The sequence below is a fragment of the Miscanthus floridulus genome, chromosome 18 (genome assembly GCF_019320115.1).
Source record: "Miscanthus floridulus cultivar M001 chromosome 18, ASM1932011v1, whole genome shotgun sequence".
Classification (NCBI taxonomy): domain Eukaryota; kingdom Viridiplantae; phylum Streptophyta; class Magnoliopsida; order Poales; family Poaceae; genus Miscanthus; species Miscanthus floridulus.
In genome coordinates, this window is record NC_089597.1 from 122,581,346 (window position 1) to 122,592,462 (window position 11,117).

Here is an 11,117-nt window from a genome sequence, read left to right on the forward strand (position 1 = left end):
ATGCGAGTGGACCTGAGATGGGCTGGGTCCTAGAAGCATACGAGCTGAAATTCGTCTAGTTTTAGGCCCTGTTTGGTTGAGGTGTGGATTTTGAAAAGGCTGCTCTGAGTTATGAGCTGCGGAAAAGCTGCTGTGAGCTGAGAGTTGTAGGAAAAGCTGAAAATCGTTTGGTTGGAGAAGCTGTGAAACTGTAGGCCGTGTAAGAAATGTCTATAATGCCCCTAAAGGCCTGACAGACTATTTTATATGCAAATTGCTCCTAAATAACTATTGCACTCACTTATTCGCATGTAAATAATTATTTTGGAAAGGAAAAATTAATTTATTCTAAGTTTTTTATCATTCAAAGTGATATAGTCCACATAAATAGAACCAAAAGATAAGGGCTCATCCAACTATGTCATCTCTGAACATAACTATCCTCCTCTCGCACTAACCAAAGCATCAGCTATTCTACTACGAATGGTATTCATAGTATCCTCATTCTCCACATCTTCACTCTCATCTCCCTATGTTTGTGTTGTGCCACTTGTCTCTTGTACCAAGTATTCCTCATCAGCATCACATCTCTCGAACTCCTTATCACGCAAATGGCTGTCACGGATAAAATTATGCAATGCCAAACAAGCAATGATGATATGCTTCTGAGTACGAGTTGAGAAACTTGGTATGCCCTTCAAAATACGCCACTTCTCATTCAATACTTCGAAAGACCGCTCAATGATATTTCGAAGGGATGAATGCAAGAAATTGAACACCTCATACTTCCCTTGGAGTGGTCCAGGACGATTATGAAATTCTAGTATATGGTATGTGCTTCCTTTGAAAGGGGCCAGATACCCTATTCGGTTTGGAAAACCAGAGTCCACGAGATAATATTATCCTACAAAATCAAATCAGTATAAGCAAATAATAATACAAGTACTTTACTGCTACCTTAGTAAGGATATGTTTATACCTTTAGGAGGCACGGTAAATGAAGGAAAATTTGCCATTGCATGATTGAGGATACGTGTGTCATGTGCACATCCGGGCCAACCAACAACCGCAAAGATAAACCTCATGTCAAAGTTACAAACAGCTAGCATATTCTGAGATGTATATCCAAAACGGCATGTGTAATTAACCATATCCTCGGCTGGCACAACCACTGGAACATGTGAACCGTCTATTGCTTCAATAGCGCCTTTGAAGTAAGGCCAGAAACATTCATCTTTGATTCTTTCATGTTCCGTAGAAAAACCAGCATCTCTCGACTTAATATTGTCCTTAGCTAACTTGCGCAAACACTTAAGTACCTCGTGAAATTTAGTGTGAACTGTCCACAGTGACCACGTGAAGCAATTTTCAGCTTGTGAAAATGATTGTGGGCCTCCGATAATCCACAAGAACATTGCCAATGACTCAATGGATGAAATATTATTAGTGGAGGTCAAACCGTAGGTAGATACTAGCAACTCATGTAGTGCTGTGAAGACCTCAGTACTCATTCGAAACATCTTATAGAAGTACCTTGGACGAGCAAAGCACCTCAGCACCCATTGAATTTCAATTTCTGGTGTTTCCCTGTACTCACCTTTGTCAAAATAACACTTAGTGTAATGTGCACCCATTTGACCAATAACAGCAGCATGCTGGGAAAGCTCAGCTAGGAGCACTAGTCCCTTCTGTCCTTCTTTGGCTACACCTTCCAAGTTGTCATCCATCTACAAAGGATATTAAAATTTATTAATTCAATTGAACTAGGATACATCAGTATATGCACAAGGATATAATCTAACACAAGAAAATAATCTGACACAAGAAAATAATCTCACATAAGGATATAATCTGACACAAAGAAATAATCTCACACAAAGAAATAATCTCACAAATAGTCTCAGCACAAGCAAATAGTCTCAGCACAATCAAATTATTTGTTACAGCCATACAACTAATAGTTCTCACAATAGAAATTAAAATTGGTTCACACAACAACAATAGAGAGTAAAATTGGTTCACACGACAGCAATAGAAATAAAAATTGGTTCACTGTCGCCTCAGCTCTCCTTTTCAGCATGCTCCCTCTCAATCACATCTAGCCTTCCTTTATTCGTTTTGATATGGCTGAAGACCTCTCTAAATTCAGACTTCATGATCAGCATGGTGGCAGTGTGCATTAGAGCAGTTCTTTCTTCCACCCCACACTCTTCGACCATCGTCATAGCCTCTCCAATAGTGGGGACAAAATTAGTTGGAGGAGCTGATGATGCAGATACACTTGAGGAGATCTTGTCTGCTGCACTTTCTATCCTCAAACATGTGTTTTTGTACATGCGAAAAAATGGACTATTCTCTTCTTTGTCTTCAGTACAAGAGCTCTTGCGTTTCTTTTTCCCTGGTTTCTTCAAAGCGGCTAGCTTGGCATTATCATTATATGGAGGGTTTGGTACCTCAGCCACGTCCTCATCACTTGCCTCATCAGAGGATATATCTCCAGGACAGGATGCAGTGGCCCCAGTCACATGTGCCTTGCCAAAAATTAGATCAAGATCATCAAAGTACTTCGGTCCTTGTTTTCTGAACCTCACATGGTTGCATTTCAGTCCTTTCCCACGGTTATCGCATCTCTGAAATTGAGTGAAAATTTTTAGCAAGACACACCATATCAAAGTATGAAATAGAATATCAATAGTGAGAGTTTAGTTCTTACAGCAAGGTGTTCAGTCCACCATTCTTGAACTCATGAATAAATAACAAGCATCGAACCATTTATCGGAGATTGAGGTACCTACGTTGCAGATCCGGTCACTGGAGGCGTAGATCAATGAAGCTGAGGCCGTTGAAAGGGGCGCCGACCTTATGTGCTGCGGCTAGGCGCGGTTCACTCGCGAGCTGGGCAGGGACGAACTAGAGCGGAGAGGAGCGAAGAGGACCAATCCCGTGCCGCAGCAGAGAGGAGGGACGGGGCGTGGCCGGCGACTCCGGGGGCTGGCGAGGAGCTGGACAGGGCCGGCGAGCACCTGGCGGCAGGGGTTCGCGCTGGACTAGAGAGGCCAGGACGGGGCAGGGCCGGCGATTCTCGGCAGCGGAGAGGACTGGGACGGCGCTGGAGAGGACCGGGCGGCACTGGAGGAGGCCGGGGCACGGCCGGCGAGATGCGCCGCCGCCAAACCCTAGCTCCGCCTAGGCGTCGCCACTTGCGGACGGAGGGGCTCGGAGTCGCGCGGAAGGGAAGAGAAGTGAAAAGAACGAAACATTTTCTTCATAACCGATGGCAGTGCGGGTAATTTTGTTGAAAGTGACCCCCCCCCCCCCCCCCCAGCCGGTGAAAGCAGCCTCTCCCTAGCTGTGAAAATTGAACTACGTGAAAGCTGGCTTTTCCAAAAGCTATTGGGCCAGCAGGTGCCCTTTGGTTAGCTTTTGGGCTTTTGGGAGCTGAAGCTGAAGCCAAAAGCTAAACCAAACACCCCCTTAGTTTCGCCTTGCTCTGTTCCTCCTCTACTGGTCGTCCTCTACCTCCTGTCCTTGTGCTCCTTGATTGACGACTAAGCACGCGCTGATGTATCACTGATGTTTACCTCACCATTAAACTATACATCGAGTTTCTTGTCATTTAGAGCGGCGAAAGGCCACTGATATTGCAGAAATGATTCTTTTTTCCCTGTAACGTCATACCTTACAAGTTATAGGCTCATAGCCCAATCAGCCTCCTATATTATACTTGTTGAAAGATCAGTCCCAACAGCTGTGCTGACCTGGCTTGCTGAAGTTGTCACCATTTTAGAAATAAACTTGTCGCCATTAGCACTAAGAATCAAAGGCGATCTTAGCAGCTCGTATATTTTATTCGGAATATGTATTCCAACTCTCCAATGACTCGGCCGGCAAAAGTCGATCATCACTCGTGCCACCTACTCCGAAAACAAAGACGACCTCCAGTAGTCAAGTCGTCTCTTGCATTATCGGCATTTCAATCCTCACCTCCGGCAGGAAGAAGAAGCCGCAAGAATTGCGTTTCCTCATACTGCTCAGGAGAGTACTGCTACACTGCAGCTCTCAATCGCCAACAATTCTCTGGTATGTGCGTGACAGTTCAACCTTGATATTCCTTTAATCTTTTTTTATTTATTTCAGACGATCCAACCATAATTACAACGTTGCTTTGTGGCTTGCCTGTTTGATTTTTGTGCAATCAATTCAGTTCCCTTCCCCGTCAAGCATGTGAAACAAAAGATAAGGAGCATTTATACCATGAATATGATGCCAACTTGTGATCTCCGGTCACAAAGTTATGCTTGAGCCTTGGCCACTGCGTCTGCATGCTACTCTCCTAGTCTAAACTAGACGACATGGCACCACTAGTGGTTTCATACTCCAGTCTAAACTAGACGACATGGCACCACTAGCGGGGGCTGCGGCGTGCCCAGGCTCGATCAGTTCTCTTCGGTCGGAAACCATCGATCCCAAGGCTTAACATACCCATATGTTAGGATCTCGTCGTCAAAGGGGCTTCAGGAAGATCCCCCCGCAAGAGACCACAACTGACATGTGTTTTTAATCTCGACAAACAAAGCATGTTCTGCTTTCCTGCCTGTACGTCCCTAAAAATCCTCGCATTCCTCTGCTTCCATATGCACCACAGAGTCAGTATTGTCAGGCTGTGACTGACAATACTGTTCCCGGTCATTACCACTTGGCATAGCCATGCTTCAAGATAACCTACTTCCATTCGCTGGGCTGGGTTCATATTCTGACAACCACTCCAAGCAGATACTAAAACCCAAACCCGTCGAGATAGGGACATTCAATGAAGAGGTGCTGGGCAGTCTCTAAATTGGGACCGCGAGGCTTCACAATGGAAGTGAAATTTCCTAACAAACTAAAAGGGCCTATAGGTTGAGGACATTTATAAGCATACACAACTGTGGCCATGTGAGTAAAGTTTTTCTTGAAGACATTTTCTCAACTTTCAAGCACCTTCGTGTTCTAGTTTTCTTTGATGTTGTATTTGAAGAGCTGCCAAATTCAATTTGAAATTTAAGGCACCTATGATACCTAGATCTACAATGGAATAAGAAAAATCAGATACCTACACTACTACACAAAAACTTTTGCGAGGCGTTTTCAAATGGGGCTCCGAGGCTGGCGGCCTGGTTGCCCGCCTCGGTTATTCGAGGCAGCACAGCCGGGCCAGCAACCACTTCGGTTAATACTTAACCAAGGCAGGCAACCAAATTCTTTATGCAAGTTAATGAATCTACAAACACCCAAACCTTTGTATGTGCGACCTACTAGCGGGGCTACCAAGAGATGTGCATGGACTTGTCAGCCTGATGTCGCTCTGCCTGACTTCAGAGCAGAGACATTTGTTAAAACATGGGTCTTGTGGTTGGCCTTCCCTAGCAATTCTACAACTGAATGGCTGCCTTGAGCTAACATCATTGATAGAGGGATTTGGCAGCCTGGCTGTCCTCAAAGAGCTAATCATCTTCAAATGTCCAAAGTTGGCTTCTTTTCCCTCTGCCACGAGACAACTCTCCAAACTCTAGAAGCTAGTTATTAATAATTATGCATAGCTTGATCTGATGGAACTAGAGAAGCCATAAGCAAAGTGCTGCCTTGGTTCACTCAATCTTGCCACTCTTCCAAAGTTGGTGGGATTTCCAAATAGCTTCAAATCTGTTGCATCCTCTCTTGAATACGTTTACATTGAAAATTGCAAAGGATTGGAGACGTTGCCAAGTGTAGTCCAAGACTTCACTTCTCTTAAGAAAATTATCATTTGTGACTCCCCTACATTGAGCACAGGATGCGCGGTGGGTTCCAGGGAGGATTATCATATCTAGATCCACATCCTTGAGATATGGTTTGATGGGGTGCGATTGGAAAAGTATAATTGTTGGCTGTAGTTTTTTTTTGCCAGTTAAATAGAAATTCACATCATTTTCTTTGCTTGCACCAACTAAAAATAGTACTAGTTTGTCTTACTCTATTTCTGCATAGGAAGAGTTAAGAACCCGGCAAGCTCTTGCTGATCCTGAATCATGGCAAGGAAGCAGTACGCCACTGATGCAGTGAGCTCTCAGCTAAGCACACACGCTTCCTGGGGTCGCTAATTCGCTATTGTGTTTTTACCTGCGTATTTGGTTGCTCTTTCCCGGCACCATGCATACATGTTTGTGGTCTTCTCGTTGTGTGGTCGTGACAATGGCAGTAGCAGTTCGTTAGTGGGCGTGCTCTAGCGGACACTTGTGGTGGTGGCCCTGCTTGTCCGATAGGTCCTATGTTGGGCGTGTCGGCCATGGAGGCTCCTTGTCTAATAGGTCCTATGTTGGTCATGTCGGCCATGGAGGCTTTGTCTTGCTAGCTTAGGGTGCCGGTACGGTTCCTGTCCTTCGCACGCTGTGGCTTCCTGGGACGGTGGGTTGATCCTTCGATGCTACAACCGACCCCCTCTCCTCTCTGCATCCCGCCTTCTTGCTATGGTGCGGGAACGCCTGTCGTGCGCGTGCTGGCGTTTGGTGTTGGTGGGATGCTCGTGTGTCATCATCAGCGTTTTTCTTCAAGATATCCTTCCTATGCGGAGGTTTTGGTGAGCCAAGGAGGGTGGATTGCTTGAGGTCAGGGTGAAAACTTAGACAGTGACATCTGAGGACACCGCATTCTCTTCACACCCCTTCTCTTACCTCTCTATACCTCTTCTCTTACCGTGCTAGAATTGTATGTGAAAATCTTCCCATGATGAGCTAGCTTGTCGGCGCCTTTGGCGTCATTTCCTTCTTGAAGGCGTCACTAGGCTTTTCCAGCCTTGTTACTCTCGTCTAGCCACAGCAGTTGCTTCAAGCTATAGAGTGGTGCTCAGCAACCCTTTGAGTTTGTTAGTTGTACACGTTGGTTGACATAGAAAGTTGTTTTCCTAGTTGGTTCTTAGGTTGTGATGTCTGAGTTGCTTTAGTTGTTAGTTCAATGTCAGTGCAATTGAGTTGCTAGTTTGGCCGTTTCGACCAAGTTAGCTCAGGGTTGAGCACGTAGTGTCGTCAAGTTGTAAGTTGTTTGGTCTGTGGTCTGAAGTTATGCAGGATGAGTGACCCACTCTTCCAGTTGTTTGGTTTTTGGGCTCGGTTTCTACTCAAAAACTAAACCGACACATATATTATTTCTCCGTCTAATAAAAATCATGACAAATTTTTTTGTCTTCTCTTAAAAAACACACTTAGCTAGGTGCGCACGGGCCGACTGATGAGGACGCGCGGGAAGGCCAAACGTCTCGAGCTCAGTCGCTCAGAAGCACAAGTCCGGCTGGTCGGTGGGCACGTTGATCGCGGCGTCGTTGGCTATTAAGTATTCTATCCGGTTGTCAACTAAACTAACGCTGTTATTTCACGAAGACCGACATATGCTTGCCTGCCTCGGTATTGCTGGATCTGACATGTTTAAACCAAACTAATGTCATCCTTCCCTCCGGATTCCAAGGGGTGTCACATGCTGAACTCGGTTGGTGTGGTCTGTGCATCAGCACTTCCACTACTGAAATCTGAAGGTTAAGTTGTTCAGGTATTCATCCCTGCTCCTCAGTCAGAATCTCATTTCCTCTACTGATGCGTGGTTTCATGACAACTAATTAATCGCCCTTGCTCTTCAATCTTCATTTTCTGTGTATGAAGCAGGACTCCAACTCCGTTAGCTCAAGGCAGATCTATGTTATGGATCTCCCTTTTTAACTCTGGATCACAGTTGACTCGTCCGGCAGAAAATAAAGACGACCTCAAGTCTTTGCTTGCCTGCCATTTCAATCCTCATCTCCGGCAAGGAGAAGAACCTTTCCTCAGACCGCCCATGGGAGGACTACTACCGCGCTTTAAATCGCCAGGTTCCTGGTACGTGCGTTACAGTATAACCATCATTTTCCTTTTTGTTTCTGGCAACCAAACCTTAATTACAACGTTTGCTTCGTGCCTTGCTTGCCTGATGTTTCTGCAATCAAGTCAGTTCCATTAATCCCTGTGGCATGCTTTGACACAGAAGACATGGAGCTACCACGAATATGATGCTCCAGCTGCAAAGTTATACTTGAGCCATGACCGCTGCATGCTGCTCTCATAACTGAAAGGAGACGACAAGACACAATTAGTTGTTTCATACTTCTAGTTCTTTGCTACACTCTGCTGCAAATAGGCCCTGTATTTCTCTCCCAAAAATCAAGGTACTACTATCTAGTATTTAGTCTTTCATACGTACTCTGCTTCCTTTTTGCAACTATCAAAACATGAAACCTTGTTTTGCATTTTTGAATTCCAACAATGATTAGAGAATGTCTTGTGGCACAAAACAAAATATAAATCTGTATAAGTGTAACAACCTGATGGATGTTTTTCTTTTGCTTTGCAGTGGTTAGATTGCTGGACACTCGCTATGGCTGAGGCTATTTTATCACACTTCGCAACCTCTGTTCTCCAGAAGGTCACATCCTTTGGTACAGAATGGGCAGTTAATGAGATCAAGTCAGCCTGGAATGTCAAGAAAGAAATAGGGAAGTTGGAAAGGTCACTGAGATCGATTTGTGCTGTTCTACAAGATGCCGAGAACAAGCAGTCTAGTTCGCATGCCCTCCAAGAGTGGCTTGATAACTTGAAGGATGCAGTATACAACATTGATGATGTGTTGGATGATGTGGCTACCAGAATTCTGGAGCAAGAAGTACACAAAGGTTTCCATGCTCGACTTCGACATCTACTAGTTTCTCCCTTCGAACTGAGTCACAGAATAAAAGAAGTCCGTGATAATCTTGATGAGATAGCAGCCAACAAATCACAGTTTGGATTAGCTGAAAAGCTAATTGATTTCCCAGCAACCAAAAGTAGTAGTAGGGAAACGCACTCCATCATTGAACCAAACATTATTGGGAGAGATGGTGCTAAAGATGAGATAGTTGAAAGGATTCTAGCCGCTGCAGACTCCACGAGTCCTTTGTCTATACTTCCCATTGTTGGTTTAGGAGGCATTGGGAAGACTGCATTGGCCAAACTAATTTACAATGATGTGCAGATTACCAACAAATTTGACATGAAGTTATGGGCATGTGCCTCTGATGTATATGATCTTAAGAAGATCTTGGATGACATAATACAATCATCTTCTGGTGCAAGCCACAAAGAACTAAACCTTGAGACGCTACAGTGTATGTTGCGTGGGATTTTACATGAAAAGAGATATTTTCTTGTACTAGATGATATGTGGAATGAAGAAGTGAGTGAATGGGAAGACTTGAGAAGCCTTCTATGTAGTGGTCGTAATGGAAGTGTAATTATAGTAACCACACGTGGTTCAAATGTTGCATCAGTGGTGAAGACACTGGAGCCATATGAAGTAGCAAAGCTACCACAAGAAGAGTGCACGGAAGTATTTTTCCGATATGCATTCAAAGGTGACGAAAAAAGGGATGCTAAGTTGTTAAAAATTGGACACTCAATTGTTGAGAAATGCTATGGTGTCCCTTTGGTTGCAAAGACATTGGGTTCCCAGTTGTTAAGCAGTCGAGATGTTGGAGAGTGGCATCGCATCAACGAATTGAAATTATGGAATGTGAAGCAAGATAACGTTGGAATTTTGGCAGCACTAAAACTAAGTTATGATGCACTACCACCCCATCTGTGGGCATGTTTTGCTTCCTTGTCCACTTTTCCAAAAGACTACAATCTTTTTACAAAAGGTCTTGTTAGGTTCTGGATGGCATTAGGATTGTTGGACGGAGGAAAGGAAAGCAATGACATTATCAGTATTGGCCAAGAATACTGTCATGAACTTTTAGGAAGATCACTTTTACAAGATCAGTATATTGTTTTTGACTCTACTATAGAGCATTGTAAAATGCATGATCTTATTCATGACCTTTCAATAAAAGTGTCCCAAAAGGAACATACAGTTGTCAGTTGTGAAAAATTTGATGTCTCTGAGAGGATTAGACACCTAGTGTGGGACAACCAAGACTTCTCAATGGAGATGAAATTTCCTAAGCAGCTAAAAAGGGCCTGTAGGGCGAGGACATTTATAAGCAGATACAATTATGGCATTGTGAGTAAAGCCTTTCTTGAAGACCTTTTCTCAACTTTCAAGCACCTTCGTGTCCTAGTTTTTTCTGAAGCTGGATTTGAAGAGCTGCCAAGTTCGATTGGAAATTTAAGGCACCTAAGGTATCTAGATCTACAATGGAATAGAGAAAACAAATACCTACCAAATTCTTTATGCAAATTAGTGAATCTACAAACACTCCATGTTTATATGTGTGACCAACTAGTGGAGCTACCAAGAGACGTGCATGGACTTGTTAACCTGACGTTTCTCTTCTTGACTTCAGAGCAGAAACATTTGTTAAAAGATGGGTTTTGTGGTTGGCCTTCCCTGTCAGTTCTAGAATTGGACAACTGCCTTGAGCTAGCATCATTGACAGAGGGACTTGGCAGCCTGTCTTCCCTCAGAGACCTATTCATCTTCAACTGTCCAAAGTTGCATTCTCTTCCCTCTGCCATGAGTCAGCTCTCCGAACTCCAGAAGTTGGTTATTCATAATTGTGCAGAGCTTGATCTGATGAAACCAGAGGAAGCCTTTGACGGGCTTTGCCGCCTCTGTTAGCTAAATTGATAGGCACGCTTGTAATCTTTGTTTCGGTTAAGATCTTGCTTCAGTTAGTAGGTTAGGGGGTGGACGTGATCGGTGGCGTGCCAGATCGCGATCCAACCTAGTCGGTCTAGTTGGTTCGCGCCACAGCGAGTATTGCGCACGCGGCGCGCGTCGCGGTGAAACGACGTCGCGCAAGGTACGCGGTGTGGCGTGGGGAGGCTTGGAGATCAAGGCCAAGCGTGTATCTGCATCTATATATAAAGAGCATGAATAGAGACCGAAAAGCTGCGGCAACTTGGCAGCACCAAATCTTATCTCTGTGAGTTCGTGTTCCATCTACTAAAACCTCGCCGTGGTCACCACCATCGTCGTCGTCGTCATCGATCACGCGCTGGGCTGTCCCTGCGCCAACAACTGGTATCGGAGCCGAGGAGGCGGTGTCGGGGAGGAAGCTGGTGGTGAGAGCCGCCGGAGTCGGAGAAGAGGAGAAGCCGAGAGTCACCGGAGATGGGTTCAAC

The 11,117-nt window shown here is 44.7% G+C and overlaps 2 protein-coding genes across 5 annotated transcripts; one reads left to right on the plus strand and one right to left on the minus strand.

Moving 5' to 3' along the window:
• Positions 1 to 1,973: 1,973 nt before the first annotated feature.
• Positions 1,974 to 3,761, minus strand: LOC136524534 (uncharacterized). The gene is made up of 2 exons (XM_066517872.1): positions 3,738 to 3,761; positions 1,974 to 2,609 (listed from the first exon to the last, which is right to left on the minus strand). The coding sequence occupies exons 1-2, from the start codon at positions 3,759 to 3,761 to the stop codon at positions 2,040 to 2,042; spliced, it is 594 nt and encodes a 197-aa protein (XP_066373969.1). The 3' UTR covers positions 1,974 to 2,039.
• Positions 3,762 to 3,939: 178 nt separating this feature from the next.
• On the plus strand, positions 3,940 to 10,896 carry LOC136520650 (putative disease resistance protein RGA1). Of its 4 annotated transcripts, none has more exons than XM_066514238.1 (5): positions 3,940 to 4,059; positions 7,204 to 7,536; positions 7,650 to 7,859; positions 8,008 to 8,185; positions 8,371 to 10,896. In XM_066514238.1, exon 5 carries the CDS (start codon positions 8,395 to 8,397, stop codon positions 10,609 to 10,611), a length of 2,217 nt encoding a protein of 738 aa, XP_066370335.1. In that variant the 5' UTR covers positions 3,940 to 4,059; positions 7,204 to 7,536; positions 7,650 to 7,859; positions 8,008 to 8,185; positions 8,371 to 8,394; the 3' UTR covers positions 10,612 to 10,896. The 4 variants fall into 4 exon arrangements, with proteins under 4 accessions (XP_066370335.1, XP_066370334.1, XP_066370336.1 ...); XM_066514237.1 differs by having other exon boundaries at positions 3,951 to 4,059; positions 7,200 to 7,536; positions 7,647 to 7,859; XM_066514239.1 differs by having other exon boundaries at positions 3,951 to 4,059; positions 7,200 to 7,536; positions 8,005 to 8,185.
• Positions 10,897 to 11,117: the final 221 nt, after the last annotated feature.

Excerpts from the sequence above, each read along its gene's own strand:
- LOC136524534 (XM_066517872.1), bottom strand. The coding sequence starts at position 3,761 with ATGGTGACAACTTCAGCAAGCCAG. Across the intron at positions 2,610-3,737 it reads TGACAACTTCAGCAAGCCAG|AGATGCGATAACCGTGGGAA; the intron begins GTCAGCACAGCT and ends ACTCAATTTCAG.
- LOC136520650 (XM_066514238.1), top strand. The coding sequence starts at position 8,395 with ATGGCTGAGGCTATTTTATCACACTTCGCAACCTCTGTTCTCCAGAAG.